Source organism: Penicillium arizonense (assembly GCF_001773325.1).
Source record: "Penicillium arizonense strain CBS 141311 chromosome Unknown PENARI_contig031, whole genome shotgun sequence".
NCBI classification, from domain to species: Eukaryota; Fungi; Ascomycota; class Eurotiomycetes; order Eurotiales; family Aspergillaceae; genus Penicillium; species Penicillium arizonense.
In genome coordinates this window covers 167,377-190,336 of record NW_019173308.1, presented here as the reverse complement: position 1 = coordinate 190,336, position 22,960 = coordinate 167,377, and the positions used below count along the sequence as shown (strand labels likewise).

General features: G+C 49.4%; 12 protein-coding genes across 12 annotated transcripts; 6 read left to right on the top strand and 6 right to left on the bottom strand.

Moving 5' to 3' along the window:
* Positions 1 to 748: 748 nt before the first annotated feature.
* Positions 749 to 1,912, top strand: PENARI_c031G04599 (putative formamidopyrimidine-DNA glycosylase; the record flags this gene model as incomplete). The annotated part of the gene is made up of 2 exons (XM_022636472.1): positions 749 to 1,341; positions 1,396 to 1,912. The coding sequence occupies 2 exons, from the start codon at positions 749 to 751 to the stop codon at positions 1,910 to 1,912; spliced, it is 1,110 nt and encodes a 369-aa protein (XP_022483702.1).
* A 122-nt stretch (positions 1,913 to 2,034) lies between these two features.
* Positions 2,035 to 2,614, bottom strand: PENARI_c031G09261 (uncharacterized protein; the record flags this gene model as incomplete). The annotated part of the gene is made up of 2 exons (XM_022636503.1): positions 2,035 to 2,096; positions 2,230 to 2,614. The coding sequence occupies 2 exons, from the start codon at positions 2,612 to 2,614 to the stop codon at positions 2,035 to 2,037; spliced, it is 447 nt and encodes a 148-aa protein (XP_022483683.1).
* A 756-nt stretch (positions 2,615 to 3,370) lies between these two features.
* PENARI_c031G10188 (class I SAM-dependent methyltransferase) lies at positions 3,371 to 4,343 on the top strand (the record flags this gene model as incomplete). The annotated part of the gene is made up of 4 exons (XM_022636511.1): positions 3,371 to 3,437; positions 3,495 to 3,602; positions 3,674 to 4,105; positions 4,171 to 4,343. 4 exons carry the CDS (start codon positions 3,371 to 3,373, stop codon positions 4,341 to 4,343), a joined length of 780 nt encoding a protein of 259 aa, XP_022483636.1.
* A 1,767-nt stretch (positions 4,344 to 6,110) lies between these two features.
* PENARI_c031G00621 (uncharacterized protein) lies at positions 6,111 to 7,520 on the bottom strand (the record flags this gene model as incomplete). Its single annotated transcript, XM_022636441.1, has 1 exon — positions 6,111 to 7,520. The coding sequence occupies one exon, from the start codon at positions 7,518 to 7,520 to the stop codon at positions 6,111 to 6,113; it is 1,410 nt and encodes a 469-aa protein (XP_022483643.1).
* A 413-nt stretch (positions 7,521 to 7,933) lies between these two features.
* nar1 (iron-sulfur cluster assembly protein NAR1) lies at positions 7,934 to 9,817 on the top strand (the record flags this gene model as incomplete). The annotated part of the gene is made up of 2 exons (XM_022636481.1): positions 7,934 to 8,041; positions 8,117 to 9,817. 2 exons carry the CDS (start codon positions 7,934 to 7,936, stop codon positions 9,815 to 9,817), a joined length of 1,809 nt encoding a protein of 602 aa, XP_022483639.1.
* Positions 9,818 to 10,343: 526 nt separating this feature from the next.
* Positions 10,344 to 10,644, top strand: PENARI_c031G09805 (Rpo12/RPC10 RNA polymerase subunit family protein; the record flags this gene model as incomplete). Its single annotated transcript, XM_022636508.1, has 2 exons — positions 10,344 to 10,552; positions 10,620 to 10,644. 2 exons carry the CDS (start codon positions 10,344 to 10,346, stop codon positions 10,642 to 10,644), a joined length of 234 nt encoding a protein of 77 aa, XP_022483703.1.
* Positions 10,645 to 11,132: 488 nt separating this feature from the next.
* On the bottom strand, positions 11,133 to 12,520 carry PENARI_c031G02385 (anthranilate phosphoribosyltransferase; the record flags this gene model as incomplete). Its single annotated transcript, XM_022636453.1, has 2 exons — positions 11,133 to 12,095; positions 12,161 to 12,520. The coding sequence occupies 2 exons, from the start codon at positions 12,518 to 12,520 to the stop codon at positions 11,133 to 11,135; spliced, it is 1,323 nt and encodes a 440-aa protein (XP_022483615.1).
* A 285-nt stretch (positions 12,521 to 12,805) lies between these two features.
* On the top strand, positions 12,806 to 13,855 carry PENARI_c031G02253 (mitochondrial 54S ribosomal protein uL10m; the record flags this gene model as incomplete). The annotated part of the gene is made up of 1 exon (XM_022636452.1): positions 12,806 to 13,855. One exon carries the CDS (start codon positions 12,806 to 12,808, stop codon positions 13,853 to 13,855), a length of 1,050 nt encoding a protein of 349 aa, XP_022483659.1.
* Positions 13,856 to 14,087: 232 nt separating this feature from the next.
* PENARI_c031G04225 (phosphatidylinositol-specific phospholipase C) lies at positions 14,088 to 15,506 on the bottom strand (the record flags this gene model as incomplete). Its single annotated transcript, XM_022636470.1, has 1 exon — positions 14,088 to 15,506. The coding sequence occupies one exon, from the start codon at positions 15,504 to 15,506 to the stop codon at positions 14,088 to 14,090; it is 1,419 nt and encodes a 472-aa protein (XP_022483700.1).
* Positions 15,507 to 16,059: 553 nt separating this feature from the next.
* Positions 16,060 to 17,715, bottom strand: PENARI_c031G02787 (carboxylesterase/lipase family protein; the record flags this gene model as incomplete). The annotated part of the gene is made up of 1 exon (XM_022636456.1): positions 16,060 to 17,715. The coding sequence occupies one exon, from the start codon at positions 17,713 to 17,715 to the stop codon at positions 16,060 to 16,062; it is 1,656 nt and encodes a 551-aa protein (XP_022483698.1).
* A 2,469-nt stretch (positions 17,716 to 20,184) lies between these two features.
* On the bottom strand, positions 20,185 to 20,980 carry PENARI_c031G08155 (uncharacterized protein; the record flags this gene model as incomplete). The annotated part of the gene is made up of 2 exons (XM_022636495.1): positions 20,185 to 20,900; positions 20,950 to 20,980. The coding sequence occupies 2 exons, from the start codon at positions 20,978 to 20,980 to the stop codon at positions 20,185 to 20,187; spliced, it is 747 nt and encodes a 248-aa protein (XP_022483693.1).
* Positions 20,981 to 21,526: 546 nt separating this feature from the next.
* On the top strand, positions 21,527 to 22,536 carry PENARI_c031G03716 (aromatic alcohol reductase; the record flags this gene model as incomplete). The annotated part of the gene is made up of 3 exons (XM_022636465.1): positions 21,527 to 21,562; positions 21,612 to 21,862; positions 21,918 to 22,536. 3 exons carry the CDS (start codon positions 21,527 to 21,529, stop codon positions 22,534 to 22,536), a joined length of 906 nt encoding a protein of 301 aa, XP_022483694.1.
* Between the last annotated feature and the right edge of the window lie 424 nt (positions 22,537 to 22,960).

Genomic DNA, 22,960 nt, shown 5'->3' with positions numbered 1-22,960 from the left:
ATGCACTGCCCTGAGCTGTTTGAGGGGATATCGGATGGCGACTGGCGGCATTTTGAGGGGGAGGAGCGGGCTAAGGAGCTGGCGGAGAGTTATCGGACACAGAAGGCGCTAGTTCTTATTGCAGATCGGAAGGCCTGTGAGGAGGGTTGGGTGCTGGCCCTAGCGGTGAATCACCGGGGGGAGATCCTTCCGGTTAGGGTGCGTGAGCGGGCCACAGAGGCGGCGCAGATTGCGATGAATTGGTTTAAGGGCGAGCCTTTGTCGGAGATTGTGGATGACGAGGATGAAGACGTGGAGTTTTACCTAGGGGGAGGGAATGGGTGGGAGTAGCTCTGAGTAGTAAATTCCTAGAAGCTCATATATCAACCTGCTCTATTGTACATAAACAACAGAAACCTGGCCACCTAGCGATGATGGGCGCGGTGTCTTCGGTGCTTCCCGATACTCCGAGGCGCCAGAGTTGGCTCTGCATCGTCAAATGGAACAATATTTCATGCACGGGTTCCCGAATCCCAGACCTTTTAAAGAACAATTATGTACTTGGAGACAGCAGGCCCTCGATGGATTACTAAGCATGTGACCAAGGCGCGTGGACTCGCGCCCTATCAATTAAGACGCGACCCTTCCGACATCACATTCTGGGACCACCGCATTAATTGCTTACACCATAACCCCTTTGAACAAAAACATCTGTACATGCCATTTATTTCACTATTCTCATTTTCAACACCTGAAATTCCACCCCAAGATGCCTGAGCTCGCGGAAGTCCACCGCATCGTGCATTTCATTCGCCAACACTTGGTTGGGAAGACGTTGTCCAAGGTTCAAGCACAAGATGACACTGTTGTATTCGGAAAAGTAGGAACCAGTGCCTCTGAGTTTCAGCAAGCAATGCAGGGGAAGAAAATCGTGGGAGCCGGTCAGCAAGGGAAATATTTCTGGATTACAATGTCTTCACCACCACATGCCGTGATGCACTTTGGAATGACTGGGTGGTTTAAGATCAAAGATGCCGACACATACTACTACCAAAGTGACAAGCCCGCTGATAAGGAATGGCCCCCTAAGTATTGGAAGTTCTTGATGGAGACAAGTGATGAGGCCAAAACTGAGGCTGCATTCGTGGATGCCCGCAGGCTTGGTCGTATAAGGCTTGTTGATTGTCCGGCCGACGATATTCGAAACCACACTCCATTGAAAGAGAACGGACCTGATCCAGTCACCGATAAAGACATTGTCAATGAAGCTTGGCTGATGGAGAAGTTGAGGAAGAAGAAAGTGCCTATCAAAGCTCTCCTGCTGGATCAGGCTAACATAAGTGGAATTGGGAATTGGATGGGGTAAGTTATTCGGCTAAATGTCTCTTTGACTATACTCGAGCTAACCCTCTTCAGCGATGAGATTCTCTACCACGCCAAGATACACCCAGAGCAATACAGCAATACTTTGAATGACGATCAGATCAAGGAGCTACACTCCTCTATCCACTATGTTTGCTCGACCTCAATTGGAGTACTGGCAGACTCAGAGAAGTTCCCTGAGCACTGGCTTTTCAAACACCGCTGGGGCAAGGGAAAGAAGAACCAGCCAGCGGCCCTTCCAAATGGAGATAAGATCACTTTCCTTACGGTTGGAGGTCGGACAAGTGCCGTTGTTGCAGCTGTCCAGAAGAAGACCGGTGCCGTCGCCAAGGAAGTTGATGAGGATGCCACAAACGGGACGCCTGCTATCTCTGGACGTAAGCGTGCCGTCCCGAAAACCGAAGAGGATTCAGAAACAGAAGAAGCACCGAAAGCTAAGAAGCGAGGGTCACCCAAACAAAAGCAAGCAATTGTGAAGAATGAGGAGCTTGAAGAGGAGAAGGTCAAGCCAGCCACTACGGGTAGAAGACGATCTACTCGTACAAAGTAAGGGAATTTACTTGTGTTATACTTGTACTTGTTAATTCTTGGTTTATCCAAGATGTTCATGAAATCTGATACACCTTGCCATCTTGAACCCTTATTTAGAAGAAAAACCACTCTCTTCTTGTTCTATAGAATTCCGTCTTGAGAGTGCGGCAGTCGGATCCGATGCCGGGTTTCCACAAATAGAACTAGGGAAATGTCAGCAGGGAATCGTGAAGGGTCTACATGTAAGGCAGATCTAGCATCATCAAGCGAAATTCCATAATCTGATGCGAATCGCAGGACATCCATCACCTGGGACCACATAGTGAAACTTATTACACTCAGAGGTTGTACCGGGCATGGTTGGCGATGGAATAGTTGAGGTTGGAGTTGCTGAGCTAGTTGTGGTTTCGGAGACGGGGACTGGCGTGCAGGATCCTGGGAAATTGGTTGATTGAGGCGAGGGGACATCGATATCTGGTTCGCAGTATGTTTCGAGCAGATCTTGGCAGTTGCCGGGAAGATCTGCCCACTGGAAGCCGTCCTCGTAGTCCTCATTACTGATAGGGCAGTATTTGGAGTAGTCGTCGATCATACTTTGTGCTGTTTGGTTGATTGTGTATGTGTCTGTAAAGGTGGTGAAGTTGGTCGGCAGAGCAGTGTATGTTGGGGATTCTGTCACCTCAGTTGGCGCGGGGCCAGTTTCCCAGTCACCAGTGAACATAGTAAATGTCCTGAGAAATGGTAACATTTATTTGAGACTTTTTATAAGTTAGAGGCCGGGACAAACATAGAGGAGGTTATGTAGGTGGTGACGACGTCCCAGTTCGAGCTTGGTGGTGGGCTGTTTCCAATTAGCCCAAATCATTTTCTGGCTGCATGCTACATATCTAATGAGAGGGCTCCCCAGGGGACCAGCTCAGGTGAATCGTTTTCAATTATTCGGAGAGGCATTGTTGTTCTACCTCAGGTGTGGGGAAAAGTAAAGAGAAGCAGAAAGGGGAATGGAGAGTACTAGATCGCGGGTCAGGGCACCTGGGCATCCCGATTTATTTACTCAGCTTTAGTTGGCCCCCGCCGGGTCCAACGGGTGGAGCGGAGCCTCCGGAGCCCAAGTGGGTCTGGTGCGTATTTAGCGCTCAGAGGGAAATCATGCCTTAGTGCCTGATTATGGCCTCATTTCAGGCCAGACGCGGTACATCTGTGCAGTGCTAGCTCAATGAAACTCGACACGCTAGCTCTACCTGTGACCTTTGGATACAAGAGCAGCTGAAATCAAGGCATCTCACGTGAGCGCTATACTCCGTCTTACATATATATTGTCTCCACTACGGAACGTGACATCGCTTGGACTTGGACTTGGCCTTCTGTTTTCTCTCCACAAATTTCGTCTTTGCAAATATCACTTTCACTTTCACTTTTGTTATTTCTCAAAAAAAAAAAGCCGTGTCATTTATGACCTGTACCTAGGTAGAGCATCATGCCCAAACCTGGCCGCCTCGCTTCCATTCTACGTCCATTCGGCCTGATCTGGTTCTCTATCTGCTGTAAGACTTTCCCACAGAAAACTTCAGCTTCACCAACTCTACTAATTACTCCTTCAGTACACTGGGAAGCCTTGACACAAGCCGTTCGTCGAGATGGTCTCGCAGCACTTGGTCGCCCACAACAAATTCAAGATGCCGCTTCAGCAAAGTTGCTTAGTATAACCTGTAATCTACCCCGCTCCCCATATATCCCCTACCTGAAATGATGTACTAAGTGGACTAACCATCATAAATAGCCAGTGGTTTTATCGCTTACGAAGATACAACCATTGTTCCCTCGCTCGTACAAGCTGCTAGCGGCGTTGCTCTGGAACTTGGCCCCGGACCAGGAAATCAGATCCATCGTTTTGATGTCTCTCGTGTCAACCATATCTATGGCGTTGAACCCAATCCCCAGTTCAAAGATACTATCGATGCTCTCTTAGACAAACATGGTCTGCAGGATAGATATAAGCTCATAACTTGTGGCATTGAAGATAGCGACATTTTGAGAGAAGAGGGAATTACAGAGGGCAGCTTGGATACTGTGTTATGCATTCAGGTCCTATGTACCGTAAAGGATCCGAAGAACGTCATGAAGGAGGTGTGGAAACTCCTTAAACCAGGAGGCAAGTTTATATTCTGGGAACATGGGTGGAGTAGAAACCGCTTGACGAATGTAGCGCAAGGTATGCTTGTCTCGAGTGGAATAACCGATCCGATATGCAAACTGGCTAACATGAGAAAACCCTAGCTTGCTGGAATCCTGCCTGGAGCACATTCGTCGGTTGTGATTTGACTCGAAATGTGTTGGCGGACATTCTCAACAGTGGCGAATGGGAAAATCCACATGAGATTGAAGAACCTCATGAACCGTTTAGTTTGCTGCCTAGAATTCAGGGTGTGCTTATCAAGAAGAAAGCATAATTGAACCCCGATGAGAGCAAATCCACCCACTCTTGAGGTCGAGTTGGACAATCAACATTAAAACAGCATGACGAATACATATGGTATAAAGAAGAAGGCAATATGGGAATAGTATGATTCAAACAGACCCACTGCATCTGATTAGGGTGATGAATTGATCATCGCGTGCGAAGAGAAAAATAGGATAGATCTGCTTTCATCCCCGTGTTTTGATGCGTTGGGGTCTGGGGACGAAAAGAGAGTCCAATTACATTCCCCACCATTTGCCCCGGGCACTCTCGTGCTTGTCAATCATATAGATAAAGCATCAATATGCAGGTTCTAAAAAGACCCAAAATCTATTATATCAAATCTATGTGTGACTAGGAAGGAACCTCATTGGCTATATATCAAACTGCGCAGCCACATGCTTCTCGCCAATCTCGCCCGACGACTAATCGGGGCATCCGGCACAAAGATATCAAACGCATGCCAGTAACCCGGCCAGACATGTAATTCGATGGAAACACCAGCCTTCTACAATGCAGTTGCATAGTCGACATCCTCATCGCGAAACAAGTCCGCGTCGCCGACATCAATGAATGTCGGCGGTAAGCCGCCGAGGTCTTTTGCGTGCGACGGAACAGTGTACATGGTAGCATGCTCACGGTTCGTTCACTTCCAGACTTTTGTCTTTGGCTACTTGTGAGCCTGAATCCTAATTTTGATACTAAATGAGGGAATGGCGTTCGTATTCACAAAAGTTTTGTCTTCAATAAAAACGCTGTGTTCTTGAGCGTTGTGCATCAGTGCACCCGCCTGTATGAATCATTTACTCCTTCCGTAAAATCTTCGCGCAAATTGCCCATCACGTCTGGCCAAGCAAAGTCTTTTGATGGAGAATCTGAGATGATCAAGTATGGTAACTCAGGATTGCGGGATCGATTGTTTCAGTGCTTAGTAGTTCTCGGGGTCTCTCAAGGGTTCTAAGGGTTGAGAGGTGGAGGGCGCTGGTTGGTAGCGACTGCTTGCTCGGTTGCCAGGTTTAGATATGTGCCTAGGAGATCGTCGATGAGGCATTTTTGTCATTAGAGCTTGCGACAGGGCGCAGCACCTGTAGTCATTAGGGAAGCAAGCCACAATGGAATAGAGCAGCGATCACGACTAGGCAGCCCCGGAGAAGCGGGTCACAGATGAGGCACTAGGACAAGGAATTGGCGAGGTGGTAAATCATCGAATCGGGGACGAGGAATGATCGAGGGGAGCAGACAGAGAATAACCCATTTAAAGAACGAGTAGACTATGAAGGCTGAATGAATACCCTGTGAAGGAATAATCTATACCGTATTGCTTTCCCAAAAGCCGGGCAACCTCCTCGCAACGCCACCTACGCTAAGAGACCGAATAATTCCGATCACAAGAGTGAATTGTGAAGGCAACAAGGGCTCAGCCGTAGTTTGCAACCGAAAAGAAGCAGGGGGCGAATGGGGCAGTCGGCGAGTCCGATTAGGCGGGCAAAATTGCAGGGGGACAGCGATAAGTGCAAGATAGAGAGCAGAAGAATGGAAAAGTGAGATAAAGGGAGGAAGAGCAGCGAAGACTGGTTATTTATGTCGGAGGGCATAGGAGGTAGGTTACGTGACGGCGTATTGGGGCGCTAAACCCAACACTTTACAAGAAGAAGTCATAATATTAAGCAACCCGCGTTAAGTACACACATATGCTCTTCCACAAGAGTGGAAGTAAAAATCAATTCACAACTAAAGAAACGCATAAAGAATCGGTGACTTACTCGATAGATTCGTAATCAGTTTTCACATCTTCATGCAAAGTGGCATGGAAAATTTCATAGTTACCCTCATTGCCTGCATCATAGATGGCAAAAACAATCAGATCAAAGAAGCCCCGGAACTCTACCTCATCGAGTACCTCTTTCCAGCAATCAGCCACCTCCTGAGCCGGATGACCAAACATGCCACAGCCAAGGGCGCCTAGAACTAGGCGTTGGTGACGATTGTGTCCTGCCGTGCGTAGGATCATTCGCATCTTATCTTTCATAAGTTTACGATCGGTGTCATTCAGATACTTGTTGGCTTCGGTCGTAGGTGGGTGCTTCTGCGCAGCCATGCTGATGACACTGACTTGTGGGAGCGGGTCTCGCTTGTTCGACCACATGTAGCTATACCCTCGCTTCTCATTCTCACGGAAAACTATCACATGGGGTGAGTAAATACATTCCTTGTCGCCCATAGGGTAAAGTCGGGGCAAGAGAGTCTCACTGAGGGTGCTTCGGTAGCAAAGTTGTTCCTCCTGAGCAGGGGCACCACGAAGCCAAGCACCCCCGATAGTCTCGGCATTTGCAAAATTGAGAACACAGACTGGCATTGGATCAGCATGATCCATGAGATCGTGGGCGTTATGAAGGGCGATGGCAACATCATATGTATCTCCATGCACGACCATTACCCGAGTGGACAGACCCTGACATTCTTCCATTTTAGAGTTCAGAGGGCCAACATTGTCCTTGGTAACTTTGTAACCCAGCCGAGATCCAGCATCTGCCGAGCGCAAAATGGTTGGAATGTGAGTTATTGCCTCTTGGGCTACCTGCTTTCTGCCTGCAGGGCTTAGACCTACTGCCTTTGCCGGCTTGATTACACGGGAATTAGCTCCTTTGACTTTGTGAACAGTCGCAGGTCCCTTCTTACTGGGGGCGCCTCCTCTGGGGCCGGCCTGGAAGTAGGAACTGAGCTTCCGCATTTCAATATTTGGTAGGGTGGCAGGGTCGGCTGTTAGATCAAGGGGACCTCGAGCTGCAGTGTACGCATCTGAAATTGTGGATCTTGAAAGGTAGTCAGAAAGACGTCTGAGATGGGGTGAATTTTGGATTGAGACATCCCGTGGATCTTCCATTGGGCGATCTCGGGAGGGCAGTGGTCCCATTTGACCGTGACCTCGACCTCGACCTCGGTAGCCATAAGGTCTGCAGTTCAGTGCGACTGCCATTGGGTGATCTCGCTGTCCACTCTTGAATTTGTGCCTGGGGTTGAATTTCTGTATGTGGTTCCCGCCACCTCGACCTCGCCGGCCATTATACCTACTGGTATTGGTGCTCGGCCTTGGTTGCGTTCGGTTGCTACTAAAGGAATAACCGTACTTGAGCTGGGGAGCTCGCTGCTGGTTGTTTGCGTCGGCCATGTTTGATAAAGTAAACCTATAGTAGAAAAGTTGATAAGTTGAAGACGAGGTCGGAGACCGCTTTATGGAGGATTCCAAACATGTTATCGATAAAACAAGTAGACTTGAACAATAGTAGACACGAACAATGAGTTCAAAGAGGTAAAAGAAGACGTTGTATACTTCGGGAACAATCAATGGCAGAATCTCAGCGGTGAGGTTCCAAGGTTATCTCCGATCTCGCCACCGATGACAAAGCGCGTAACGCCGTTGGCCCAAAGTTCCAATAATGGTTAATAATACGATCTATTCTAATTTTCCTGATCTCTTTCAGTCTGTGATCTTTCACAAAGCTTTACATTCTTAAAATATCACAGTTCCTCCTTTGTTTCGTTCAGCGAGATCTATCTTGCTAAAAGCGGTACCCCGCCACAATGAGCGCGATCCTTTCGGCAGACGATCTGAATGATTTCATTTCGCCGGGGGTCGCGTGTATCAAGCCAGTTGAAACACTTCCACAAAAAGATACGAAGAACTCGGAGGTAAGTCTTCTTTCGCGCTGGTCGACAGCTTTTCCGGTGCATATTGAGGATATTCTGGCTAATTTTGAACCGTAGAACTCCTATGAAGTGACTACCGAAGACAAAGTTCAACCAGAAGAACTACCACCCGCGCAGATCTCTCTGACTGACTGCCTTGCTTGCTCTGGCTGTGTTACATCCGCGGAAGCAGTCCTTATTTCCCTTCAGTCCCATACCGAGGTCCTCAGTACACTTGATGCATACCCGGAAATACCTTTGTCGCATGGGCACAATGGGACGGTGGCAAACAATGCCGGCGACTCTGGAGAGAGTAAGATTTTCGTGGCCAGTGTGAGCCCGCAGGTTAGAGCAAGCCTGGCAACAACGTATGGTATCTCGGAGAAAGAAGCGGGGCACATGATCGATCAATTGCTCAGTGGCCCGCAGGGCCTGCGGAGAGGAGGCAAGAATGGCAGCGGCTTTACATGGGTGGTAGACACAAATGTCATGCGGGAGGCCGTCCTGGTTCTCACCGCAGATGAGGTTTCGGACTCGCTCAACTCGGGAGAATCGGCCGGCCAGTCTGATAACTCTCTTCCCAAACGGCCCATCTTATCTTCTGCATGTCCCGGATGGATTTGCTATGCCGAGAAGACACATCCATTTATCCTTCCGCATCTTTCCCGACTTAAGTCCCCGCAGGCTCTGTCGGGAACGTTCCTCAAGACCATTCTGAGCAAGTCTCTCGGGATCCACCCCTCTCGGATTTGGCATTTGGCAGTTATGCCTTGCTTTGATAAGAAGTTGGAAGCCAGCCGAGAGGAGCTCACAGATGTGTCGTGGCGCCACGGAGATGAGATGGGTTCTGACGCACAGCCTGTTCGCGACGTAGACTGTGTCATCACTGCCCGTGAGCTCCTGTCTCTAGCCTCCGCTAGAGGATTTTCCCTGCCAACCCTGCCATTACAAGCTTTGCCTTCGTCCTTTACTCCGCCATTCCCGGAGAAAACACTCGAATCCTTCCTTTCATTCAAACGCTCTCGAACCGAACAATCTCTCGCCACGGGCACCTCTGGAGGCTACCTTCACCATGTCCTCACGAATTTCCAATCCCGCAATCCCGGCAGTGAACTCGTGGTCAACCGTGGGCGCAATGTCGACGTCGTAGAGTACGTTCTCATGTCCCAAGAAGGCCGGCCGATCTTGAAAGCTGCTCGTTATTACGGTTTCCGAAATATCCAAAACCTTGTCCGGAAGCTCAAACCTGCGCGGGTGTCGAGACTTCCTGGTGCAAAGTCCGCCGCAAAGCCCGCCGCTGGTCGGCGCCAGCCAATGTCACGCAATGCTGCATCCGCCGGCAGCTCAGGATCAGATTATGCCTACGTGGAAGTCATGGCTTGCCCAGGTGGTTGCACGAACGGCGGTGGTCAGATCCGGGTGGAGGACGCCAGAGAAGCCGTCGCCCCCGCTCAAGATGAGGAATTAGGCGCACCTGTCAAGGCATCACCCCACGAGCAACGCGCATGGCTCGCTCGCGTTGATGAGGCATACTACTCTATGGAATCTGACTCTGACCCTGAGCTGGAACCCCAATCTCAGCAGGTTTCAGTGGCTGAAAAGGAAGCTAAGATTCATGAAGGCTTGCGTCGCTGGTCGCAATTCATGGATATTCCACTCTCTAAGCTTGTCTACACAACATACCGCGAGGTTGAAAGTGACGTTGGCAAAGATCAAACTCCCGCCAATGATACAACTCGTGTTGTTGAACTAGCCGGGAAGATTGGTGGTGGTTGGTAAAACATTTTGTTTGCATTTTCTTGTACAGCCAGGAGGTCATTTTGTCTATTAGTACTTCATTTGCATGGGCGTTGGGATTTTCTTTCGATCATGATTGCATATGCCCACGGAAGATACCAGATTCTCATTTGAGGGTCATGGGCGACGATATATGAGCTTGGTTTTTGGAGTTTTGGCGGTTTATACCTGAGAAACTAGTCTTAATAGCTATACAGATGCTCAATGCTATGTTTCAACGTTAAGCATCCCGTAGAGGCACATTTAAATCAATAGAAAGAGGGGGCAAAAACTACGAATATCGAAAGTGAGGCTATACTTCGTGGCTGCATATCGTGCACGGGCCATAATGATGACTCATCCATTGGTTTTATATCTGACTAAGCACCTAAAATCCCGCTTCGAAAAGAAAAAGCATCCAACTCTCACGTCCAGCAGCCAATACTACCACACTACATCCTACCTCCTACGGGATCATCAAATCGCGCCACCTAGACCTATCTTTACGCAACCAACACACACACCAACGATGTCTCGCGAAGCATACCAGGTCCCCTCGATGGGTGCGCAGACCGCCTTCGACACCCAAGGCGGATACGGCAGCGCCATGAATGTCGACAGCCCCTCGGTCGTTTACCTCTGCGGCGAGTGCTCTGCCCGCGTCCCTCTCAAGCGCGGCGACCAGATCCGCTGCAAGGACTGTGGTCACCGTGTGCTGTACAAGGAGCGGACGAAGCGGTAAGCCTTTTCTTTTCTTGGGTTCTTGCTCGCAGTGCCTGTGCTGACGTTTCTTCCTTTTTGATAGTATGGTCCAGTTCCAGGCTCGATAAATGCCGTGCCTGCGTTTGATTTGAGCCCGGTGGCCGTGGTTGGGGGTGTGAAGTCTCAGGGACTGGTGCGGAGTTGGAGGAATCGGCCCGAGGATATCTTTGGTTTTGACGAATTATGCATTTGAATGGCGCTTTGGAGTCTATTTACACATACGTTTTTCTTTTCTCTTTTCTCTGCTCTTGGTTTGCGAGGATGCATTGCTGAGGCCGTATTCTCCAGCCTAGGCATGGACTAGTGAATAAAACTGATCTAAGCTTTGTTGTCTGAAATAGAACAATGATCGCAGCTTTCGGAGAAGAAAAATAAGCTTTTTTCCTATTAAGTACCCCGAACAAAATAAAAACAGTTTTTAATACCGGAAAATGTGGTATAGGTTAGATGCACACAATACACAGCTGAACGAAATATGTGAAACCTGACCTGAAAGCTCCCCCGAAAATAATCAAAACACTAAGTCCGTAATTTATGTAACATGAATGGAAAGTTTTCAAAGCAGGTTGCTAACCTCAATGAACTGCTCCAGGCACTTCAGAGACTCGCCGCTCTCAATTGCCCAGCGTGCACGGCGGACACCTTCTTTCCAGCGTCCACCTCCAGGACCACGCTCCGTAATGACCTTGCCATCGTCGCCAGGTCCCATGTTGCTAGTATCAGCTTCACACACACCTGCGGTAACCAGGAGAGCTGCAACGTTCATGAAAACGAACTCCAGAATGGGGTCGTCCCGCGGAAGCTCGTTGCGGAGGATACTCATGAGCTTTGCGGCGTTATCCTTGGGCATCTTGCGTCCGTATACAGAGGACAGTGGGTGGCTGGGGAGACCGAAGTCTGACGGCTGAAGCTGGAAGGTATCAAGCTTCACCAGTGTACGAGGGTTCTGGTCCTCCTCATCACTCGAGTCATCTCCGTCATCTGACGCCCTGTAGGCAGGATTCGGGTATTCAGAGAGTCTCCAGCAGTTGGTGGGTCCGGCACAGCTAATCTCGTCCATGTCCTCTTGGCCACAAACAACGAGAGCCTTCTTCGCCCCAGTTTGTTTGAGAGCTTCGGCAAAGACAGGACCAAGGCTCTGGTAAGCTACGCCGACGACGCGAGCTTCTAATGCCCAGTCGACGGGGTTTGCCAAGGGTCCCATAAGGTTGAAGATGGTTCGGAGACCAAGACCGCGACGAACCGGGTTGGCATGCATCATTCCGGGGTGGAAGTTAGGGGCGAAAAGGAACGAATAGTTCGTCTTCTCATAGATCTTGTGGAGGTTCTCGGCATTGACAGCATCGATGTTGGGTGAAATAGGCACAATGGACTGTAGAACGTCCGCAGACCCAGAGAACGAAGTCTGGGCACGGTTTCCGTGTTTGGCTGTCATCAAGAGTGGCGATGCAACAATTGAGGAGGTTGTAGAAATGTTGAAAGTAGAGTGAGAATCTCCGCCAGTTCCGACAATATCACACTAGACGTCAACTGATGTTAGTTATTGCCGTCGGGTCAATGGTAGCGACGAGCAAGTAGACATACCAAGCCACCCTGATAGTTTCCTTCCTTCCTCCCACGGGCCTTGATAATCTTCTTCATTGAGCCCTTGTCAACCTGGCAAGCAGCGTCTCGCATACCCTGAGAACATTTCGCAATCACAGCAGGATCCCTGTCCTTGCCGGTTGAGTGGAGCAAGGTCAAGAGTGCAGCAGTCTGAACATGGGACAACTGATCCTCAAAGATCAATGCAAAAGCTGCAGCAATCTCATCCGCGCTCACCTCTGCAATCTTTTCTGCACTGACTTGAATGCCTGCTGTGGGGGGATAGGCCAGACGCTGAAGGAGCGGGGAGATAGAGATGGGATCGGGGCGCTTAGGCGGGGGTGTTGTAGGAGTCTCCATGATCAAAGCGTGCAATTAAACAGATGTCTCCAAGGACTGAACAGGAGTCCCAATGACTGTTGACAAAAAGCAAGCATTCTAATGAGTCAACTCCCCCACCAGAGCTGGATGCATGCACCCGGCAGAATAGTTCACCGCCATTATTCACGCTTTACCCTTTTGGTATTGGAAAAATATCACTGCGCTTTGCAGTTCCCGGAGGCTGTTTCGACCAACATCACCATTTTTTGACAACTGTTCAGGCATTGGGTGGTTCAATCGCCATTCAAATCCGATATATTCACAATGCCCCCAAGATTAAGGCTCTCGTCGGTCCGACGCCAATTCCCTGTTTGCCAATATGAACTCCAAATCGCCAGGAGCGCAAGCACCGCGGCCCCAGCTGTTACGCCAGCAGCTCCCATTGAGCAGATGAGACACTCGCCAGCTCCCGTATCCAGATTCCCTCCTACCCAGCCACCTTCCCATCGCAATCCCGAATACCGCCGGTCGCAGCTCTTGCGGTCGTACACTTCCCTCCTCCGCACATCTCCTCTCATCGTGCTGTTCCAACACAACAACCTGAAGTCCATGGAATGGGCTGCAATTCGACGAGAACTCACCAATGCCTTGAAAAAGGTGGACGACAAGATCGCGGCCGAGGGCCGAACAGCTCCTCCCCTCGCTCCTTACATTAAAATCCAGACCATCCAGACCAGCATCTTCGAGGTGGCTCTACGTATTGTCGATTATTTCAAGCCTAGCGAGTCCTCCCTTGCCTTAGGACGCCCCCCGAGCGCCATTGACCCCGTCACGCAAACTTCCGCCGAGCTCCCTGCCGTTTCCGGCTCCAAGGATGACCCGGCCCTGACACACGATCTGTCTCGCACTGCCCACGCCGCAGTGAAGAACCTGAAGGGCAAGCACGACCTTTCGACCCTCCTTGTCGGTCCTGTTGCTGTTCTTTCCATCCCCAATGTCTCGCCTGAGCACATGAAGGCCGCGCTGTCGATCCTCACCCCCAAGGAAGCCGGCTTCCCTGCCCCTACCCGCAAGGCGAACCCGGATTACCACGACCCTATCGTCCAGAACGGTCTCCGTAAGATCAACTTGCTCGCTGCTCGTGTCGACAACCAGGTCTTCGATATCGACCAGACCAAGTGGGTTGGCAGCATCGAGGGTGGCATGGACGGCCTCCGCTCCCAGCTTGTTACTGCCTTGCAGAGCATGAGCTCCAGCGTTGCCTCCACCCTGGAGGGAGCTGGAAAGAGCCTCTACTTCACCCTGGAGAGCCGCCGCAGCGTTCTGGAAGAAGAGGAGAAGGGACCGGAGGGCGACAAGAGCGAGTCGTCTTAAATTTGGTCATGATTATTACCTCTGCGCCATTTCTGTATAATAGATCATATTTCTGCGTTTCACCAAGACCCCATTTCCTGCTCTTGGATGAATGTATACTTGCGAGAAATTATTTTTGGAGAAATCATATTTCACGTTCAAACTACAATAACCTATTTTTCCATCGAATCCCAATATGTGAAAGACCAAACCAAGCATAAAATAGCGATGGCTCCCAATGTATGTCCATAATTTACTTCTGTCTCAAGCGCAGCTTGGCATTCATACCTACAATGCAACGCACAAGGTCCCAATTCCCATCCAGACCAACCCAGTCTGTCACAAGAATACCAGTCGAGCAATCCGCATCCCCATCCCGCTTCCGCCGACAGAGATAATCCACGATAGCAGGATTAACCTTAGCAGCAATCTTCTCAGGCCAAGTATTGGTCTTCCAGAAGTTACTAGCACTCAAGAAATTGATGTAAAAGGGGAACGCGCGCGTCGCCTGCGCATCAGGCTGAACCCCAAACGGATAGCAACAGCCACTCGCCCGATCAACATGTTCCGAGACGTACTTGATCTTCTGCTCGATACTCGGCTTCTCCATCACCTCGTAGAAATCCTGAATGCACAGCTGGCCACTAGGACACATTGCGTGCGCGGTGTTGTCTGCCCACTCCGCGGCATCAATTCCCCATCCATTACCGCCATGCTCGCCCTTCAGGTTCTCCTGCAGGTTGAAGCGGCGCACGAGGATGACCTTGCCGCGCGCTTCGCCTAGGGTCGGGATCTTGGGCCGCACCCACCACCGACTGTCAGGGCGGGCGTAGTGGTCGTGCAAGATGCGCGAGAGCTGCTCGTCGGTTGCGTTGCCGGGTCCCTCGCGCTTCACGGAGATGATGAGAGTCTCGGATGGGTTGCGTTCGAGGAATCCGTTCACTTCGCGCATCAGGTCGCGGAAGTACTTGTTTCCTGTCAGCGAGATGGGGAATACGCTGTGTACGAGGACGAGCTCGTCGCGGGCTGCGTCTTCTGGGTACTGAGGCTGCACGCGGATATCGAAGAAGCGCACGCCGTTCTCGAGCTGCTCGCGCGGGCTGACGGCTTGGCAGCGTACTGAGGGTGGTGCGATGTGGCAGGTTGGGGAGTTGTGCGTGCCTGGGATTGAGAGGGCTGAGACGAGGGTGTCGTCGCGGAGCTCGTGCATCCAGCTGTTTAAGTTTGCTGAGGAGTAGATTGCCAGGAATGATTCTGGGGTTACGTAGACGCCTGTGAATTGAAATTTGGGGTTCTCGCTTAGGGCTTTCATGGTTGCTGATTCCTCTGTTGGGACCGGGGTTTGGATTTGGTATTTTTGGCCTTCGACTTCGAAGATTAGACGCATGCGCTCTTTTTCCGAGTCGATGAAGGAGCGGAGCTCTGTCTTCTTCGTTTCGAAGGGCTCCAGGTGGATGTCCACATGGTTTTCCTCGAAGGGGCGGCTGTCATGGTGTATGACGGCAACGGATGCGCTGCGGGTTTGGTTGGTCAGGACCTGGGTGAAGTTGGAAGCCAGTGTGTTGAAGGCGCTGGCACCGAATGACTTTTCCTCCGCCTGGTAGCGCTCAATGCGCTTCAGGACAATTGGAGTGGAGGTATTGTTGCGGAGGGTAAGGTGCTCGGCAACCATGGTGAACGCTGAATGATCTCAAGATCTCTCAGATAGTGAAGATCGGAGTAAGAGAGGTGCTTTTTTCGACAATTGGATGGTTGCCTGGAGAAAGATCGAAGTGGATTACCCCTCCATTTGCGATCAGCGGGCCATCTCCGACAGGAGAACTGTTGATCTTGGCAAACAACGCTGATTCGCGAGGAAGTCCAGAGGGCAGGGCGGAGATTATCCAGCCACACGTCTATTTGAAATAATTGGTGCATGGCGTGCTTTAGTTCAGCCCTGTTACCTCTAATGACCTGCCTTGGCTTTGATGCTGTAACTTAAAAAATTGAGGGTCTAGCTTAATGATTGCTATCAATTGAGTGTTTACTATTTATCTAGAATTGGTGAAGTCATCAACTTAGATTAGGTTCTTGCCCGGAATCTGTACCAAAGATCGTATATAAGTTAGTTGTTATGACGACACTCCACTATATATAGGAACCAAATGTATATACAGTGAGGAACCCTATGTGTACGAAGTTGGGTGGCTTCTCGACCAATCCCAAAAGACCCAAAACAAGTTCCTCTAATAGGGAGTTTGCTGGTGGAAGTAGTCCATGAGAAGCTCTACCTGTTGAGGCTTAGCAATGGGCACATTCTTGAACTTATTACCAAGTTCCATAACAACCTGAGTGCCATTAGCACTGTTAGGAGCCCAGCGGGGCAACGAGCGACTTCCAGTGTAGGAACCGCCCTTGTTAGGGTTGAGAGTCTTCGCAAAGTTGGCCCAGTAAGCAGACATCCTCTCTTGAATCTCATAATCGATCTTGGTGAAGGGGTATGTCTCATCATTGGCGTAGAGAGCGTTGAGGGCATACATAATCTCAGACTGATGGAAAGCACCCTGGCTCTGGCCCGGGGGTGCGTGGGTCCAGTAATAAGTGTAAAAGTCCGAGGATGCAGCCTTGTACCAGTCCGTAGCGTAGGCCCATGAGCCGACGAGGGAAGTATCGCGAGCAGCAGCATTCCAGGCCTGAGAGGCGATGGTCTCGTTGTTGTAGCTTGGGTAGAGCTTGAAGTAACGATCCGAGAGGTTGCCGTACTTCAGGGTGCAGTAGTACTTGTATTCCTCCGGGGTGTAGTCGGTTTTTGTAGAAGCACCCGATTCATCTTTGGTGTTGCCCGTGATAACGGGGACATCATTGGCGGGGCCGTTCTTCAACGTCTCGAGGTACGTAGAGGGAAGGACGTAGCCATCCAGAACGGGCTTGAAGATTAGAGGGTAGCCGGCCGAGAGCGCGGTAACCCACCAGATAGAACTGTTGCCAACGCGGTCGGAAGCGCCAACGATCAGCTCCTCCATTGAGAGGGTGCGCATCTGCTCGATGGTCGAAACGTTGTGGGCCTTGATATAGCTTGCACCGTTGGTGATGGCAGTAGACATATTCACATAAGAGGTGGCCAGACCAGCCAGAAGGGTATCGTAAGGATATCTGATGCCAGACTCAGAGATACCGCCGTGGAAGTAGCCGGTGAAGAGAGGACTGTTGACAGCATGATAGACCTGAGAAGAACCGAAAGACTGACCAGCAACGACAACACGGTCTGGGTCACCACCAAACTTGGCAATATTCTTTTGCACCCACTTCAAAACCTCGAGTTGGTCGAGAATACCATAGTTGCCGGAGGTTTTGTGACCGAAGGTTTCGTATCCTTCCTCGTTGAGCTCGGGAGAAGCAAGGTAGCCGAATGCATCATCTCGGCGGTTGAAGGTGATGAGAATGACATCCTTCAGAGCCATACCACCACCGTACCACCAGGTGTTGTTGCTGGTCTCATCAGAACCCTGGTTCCAAACCATGACAGGAAGCTTGTCACTGGCAGATTTGGCATTGGTCCAGATATTGAGACTGAGACAATCCTCGCTGATATCGGAAGACGTGGTGGTAGGACAGGCAGGGCCAAAGTTCTTGGCCTGCAGAGTTTCATTCCATGGCTCTCGGGGCTGCGGTGCCTTCCAGCGATTTTGATATCCGGTATCAGCGGCAAATGGGATACCCAGGAAGGCAGCCACATTGGACTCGGCGCCGTTGAAGTATTTGTCGAGAGTAGTCTGGTTGAAATACTTAAATCCCTCGACCGGACCATAGCTGGTTTGAATGACAGTGTCCCAGAGTTGGGCTTGAGCGAAAGTAGCGCCCAGCGCTAGGGATGCAAGAGCCTTGGAAAGGAGTGGTGCCATTGTGAATCACAAAGACAGGGGAAAATGGAGTAAAAGGCCTGGAGAACAATACCAGGTGTTGAGGAATGATCTCTTTATATAATCCTTATGTGCTACCCTATGCAGTATAAAGCACTGTGGAAACATCAAACCACACTGATCTATACACCTCGGGGCTTGCATACTCGGCCTCAGTCTCTAAATCGGGTAAGTCGGCGATGATCTTCGGTTTAAACTCAAGCCCCACCGGACACGCGGTCAGGTACTGGATATTCCCGCGACTTCCTGCAAGGCACCCCCTTTTTCTTGCAACTAAGTGGGCCTTGGATTGAGAGGTACCTGGCTTGCGTGGCTTAATTGAGCCCGAGTTTGAGCTTATGGCCTGTCATTCGCTCGGATTCAACATGACAGGAACAAGTCGCATCTGATAATTGTTCAAGGTTGTAGGTGTATCTATGTGGGTTTAAAAGTCATTATACTGCGAAGCTCATATCTTGGCAGAATATATAACCAAGGATTTCTGAACAGCCCTCTGCATCCATAGTGGAGGGTGGCACCCGCTTAGCTCACATCGTAGCAGAGTATAGAGCACCACGTTTCTGAATAGCCCCATCACTTGGCTCTCGTTTATACGTCTCGCCATATAGTAACTAAGTTACCTAGAAGCATGACATGTATGTACTATCCTCCTTCTCATCCTGCATGTGGGTTAGAGACATACATGCACAATGGAGAGTAGGGCGTTGGCAATTGTACACTCGACCACTAGAGGAAGTTGGCTAGAGAGAAGAAAAGGAAATAGAAATTCATAAGCTTTGTGTGAAAGTGAAACATTCAGCTTTGATCTTCACAGGGCCATGGTTTATCCCTGGTCCCCGATTGGAGAAGGGAGGGTCAAGGGTGAGTAGGGAAACGTTTATCAACAGAGCTTAGCACCAACTCTGGAAAAAGATCTGTCTACTAAGCGCTCGTATACCTGCTAATATTATCAGCATGGCATCTTCCTCTATACCATTTGTCAATGTCATGATAATTGGTGGGGTTCTCTGGGCTGGCTATGGGGTGCCAGCTGAAAACAAAGCTTCACTGTGATGATTTTGTAATATCCGACACCGAGCTGCTAAAGGTGGAGGCACCTGGTGGGCAAACCAATATGAGTAGGCTTTGCGCCTAATATCTCAACTCCAACTTTCCCTAAGCTATTACCAGATCCTGGATGTGGCGTGGACATTCCCGCTGTGTTCTATAGCTTGTCGTTTGCTCTAACCCCAGCGACTCGAAAGCATTTCTGAAACAGAAAGAGATATTGCAGTACTTCAATAGTGTGGCCGATCGCTTTGATGTCGCCCGGCACTTTGTGTGTAAGATTGATTGGGAGGAAGCTCACAGGCAGGAGGCATCCAGCACACGGCTAGTTAAGCTCAAAGACCTTCCCACGGGTGAAATCTTTCGTCAGCAATGTGCCTTGCTCGTTTCAGCTGTTGGTGGGCTCACAGTCCCGAACAAGTCTCGGTTCGATGGCATCGAAACATTTGAGGAAGACATAATTCATACCGCGAAGTGGAAGAATGATCTTTCTCTGAAAAACAGGAATGTGGTGGTGATTGGCAATGGCAAGTATCACGTAAATTACTGACCCGACCTTCTGGGCCATAGCCTCCGCGTGGCAACTAATTCCAAACATCGCGCAAGATGGAAGTCCATAACCCAGTTTATTCGTGTACGGCCACGTTTCCTCTTATTCTCTCAATGACCTGGTCAGCTAACATACCTTAGACCCCGCAGCATTACATGCAGAGCCAGGACACAAAGAGACAGGATAATTGATTACCAATCCCACTTCCCTGAATGAGAGCAATGGATTTGCGGTAGGCCCGTTCCACTTCATAGTATATATATTTTACTTAAGAAGCATGATTCCCCTTGAATTCAACCGTTATCGATGATCCATCTTGTTTGAGTAATATCACTTATGAAGACACAACTTCACATCTGCAACCTGACTTCAACGTCTTGCTCCATAATGTCGAATTTTCCAAAACGGTATTAGGCCATCGTGATCCACAAGACGAAGGACGGATTCACAGTGCAGGAGGTTGAATGAGCATCGTAGCTAGAGAAAAACCGGAGAACAGGGTGAGGCCTGAGACGTAAGGCACTGGTCCGATGCTTTATGAACATCAACGCTGCATGGCCTGACAACTACTCATGCAGTGCTAGACCTATATCTATATGGAATATGATTCACGGATACTCACAATGATACGCCCATCATAAACATGAAAATTTATTGGCAACGAGCCTGATTAAGAAGGGAATTCCACGCGAGGAATAGGTTTGATGAGACAATTTCAAGAAACATGTCGCACCTACTTATGCCTTAATGATGTCCCGATCCGAAGGCCGGAAGTATCCACAATGTTCATGTGGAACGGTGGGCCAGTAGACAGATGATAATCAAAACCAATGGTGGATAGACGTGAGAATGAGTTACCAAGGGTAACATCCATCTTTGTGAACAAATTTGCCGGCATCTTTATCTCTCCTTCCAACTATAATGTCCAAGAGCGCGTTCGCTGATTCCATCGGATCGCCAGCATTACCTTGAGCAGTGACCGCTTCTTCAGAAACACCCCTCAGGTTGGATCGCACAAGACCAGGACAAAAGGCAAAAACGCGGACTTTCTGGTTTTTGAGTCGCTTGTGCATTTGAATTGTCATCATGTTCAATGCGGCTTTGCTCATGCGGTATTCATCCCACGTCTCGGAACTTTTCGCATTGTTGGCATCCGATGCAAGTACTAGCGAGCCCAATGCACTTGATATTTGAATAAGACATGGATGAGTGGACTTCAGCAAGAGGGGGATGAAAGCCTCTGTAGCAAGCATTGCACCAAAGACGTTTGTTGAGAATATCTTTCCGATCTTATCACGTCCAGTCGAACCAGGCGAAAGTGTGCCTGCATTACTGATAAAAACGTCGATCCGCCCGAACTCGTTGGAAACACTGTGGACGGCCTTCGAGATCGAAATGTCATCTTCGACATCCAGCTGGACAACGGAAAGTGTTCCTTTAATGCCTGCAGTTTCGAGCTGGGAACATGCCTCGTATCCCTTGGAAAGATTTCGGCAGGCCATTATTACATGGTAATTTGGATGGGATGCAATTGTTTTAGCTGTTGCATAGCCAATACCCTGATTGGCACCTATATAATGTGAGAACTATGAAATTATTTGACGCAGCTGAAATCTTACCAGTAATGAGGACAATGGTTGATTCAGACATTATAGTTCTAGAATAGAACCTGTTGTGTGAATTCACGATTTGAATGATTTACAATTATTGTATGGCTCTGACCTGAATTTATTGAAGTAGAAAAGTCCACCGTGTTTATGATTGCGTCATATGATCTGGCCAAGCTTTTCTTTCCCGCCCCCAAACAACGGGACGCACGGAGATAACCGGTTTTGAATATTCGGTTTTAGTTCGGAGTCCGGCAAAGAGCTACGCATGCTAGAGTAACATTTATGTCGGAAATAAAGGCAAATCCGAAACCACTATATGTGACAGGGTACTTTGCTTATCTACCCTCGATCTCCGGTGAAGAACCACCTTTCACCCATCTCGTGCATTCATATATACGTGACTTTGAAGGCGGAACTAATAGCAAATCCGAAGCTTCGATCTCCGGTGCTGGCGTTCCCGAAGCTCGGGGATCCACCGCCAAAGCCCCTCATCAAGTGTTTAAATAAGGAGCAATTCCTGTATCGTTCACTATTTCCCCTTAATCTCCTCAACACCATACTAAAAATAATAATTTTAAAAAAGAAAATGTCGCCCACAATCAAGAATGTGGCTCTTGCCGGGGTAAGGGTCAAATAAAAACACTACATTGTCCAAGTTAACAAGCTGTCAGGCTAGTGGAAACGTCGGATCTCGCGTACTCGACGCATTACTCGATCTCAAGTTCAATGTAACGGTGCTTGCTCGGAGTTCCAAGCCCTTCCCGGCCGCTGCTAGCGTGAAAACTGTTGACTTCACTTCGGTGGAGTCATTGTCTGCTGCTATGGCCGGACAGGACGCAGTCATCGATACTACTTTCTCGCCCGAGATTGACACACCACTCCGACTTATTGATGCGGCGGTCAAGGCTGGAGTTTATCGCTTGTTCGTTGGCCGATCTATCTTATAGCAAATGATCATTCACTAATACTCTGTTCAGTATCACCAGCGACTTTGGTCTCGATCCTGAAATCCCAGGTGTTCACAATATGCCTGTTTTCGGTCGAAAGAAGGTTTCTTATGAGGCCGTCAAGAAGCAAGCGGCTGAGAGCCGCTTGACCTACACACTGGTATCCAATGGTGCTTTCCTTGACTGGGGTCTCACCACTGGCTTCTCCGGTCTGAACTTCAAAGAAAAGACCGCTTGGATCTTTGGTGATGGAAACAACGTCGTCCCATGGACGACGTTGGAGGATGTTGGCAAAGCAACTGCGAATGTGCTTTTGCATCCGGAGGAGACTCTGAACCGCCCGGTCTATGTTCACTCCGTGTTCCTGTCGCATAATCAGCTGTTCGACGCAGCAAAAGAGGCTTTAGGGAGTGAGGGGTGGACTGCCACATATAACGACATGGAACCTCTTTTGCAAAAGGCGTTGTCGGATCTCCAGACCGGCAACATTAGTGATGCTACGTTTGTAGTACAGATCCAGTACTGTCTGGCCACCAAAGCGCTTGCACACCCTTGGGAAAGGGATGATAATTCCCTCGTGGGACTGGAAGAATGGAGCGTGGAAAAGGTGAAAGAGCTGATTAAGACGATCGCCCAAAAAGCACAGTAAGGTTGAGTCGTCTTGTCAATTGAATGATATAGAGGTAATATCTTATGTTGTTCACAGTCCAATGAACTATTAGGCATACATCAACAAAACCGCGGCTGGATGCCAAGTAACTCTAAATTACCTTAAATTATATGTACACTCCCTCGAGAGGACAGACTCTTCGATAGGATTTGCAGAGGGATGATAGATATTATCTGTGGATGACCATGTTTGACGACCATAGTGTTGACTTGCACCCAATATCTCTCTCACTCAGCTGTTCCATGCCTGCATTCCCGGGATGTAATCCCCGAAGCTCGGGAAACCACCATCGGGAACCTTGCCCCACGAGGAGCAAACGGAGCAAGGTCGGGGACCGTAAATCGGATCGCACGAGGAATCGTTGATTTGATCGCATGACAAAAGTGACATTGTGGAATTCCAG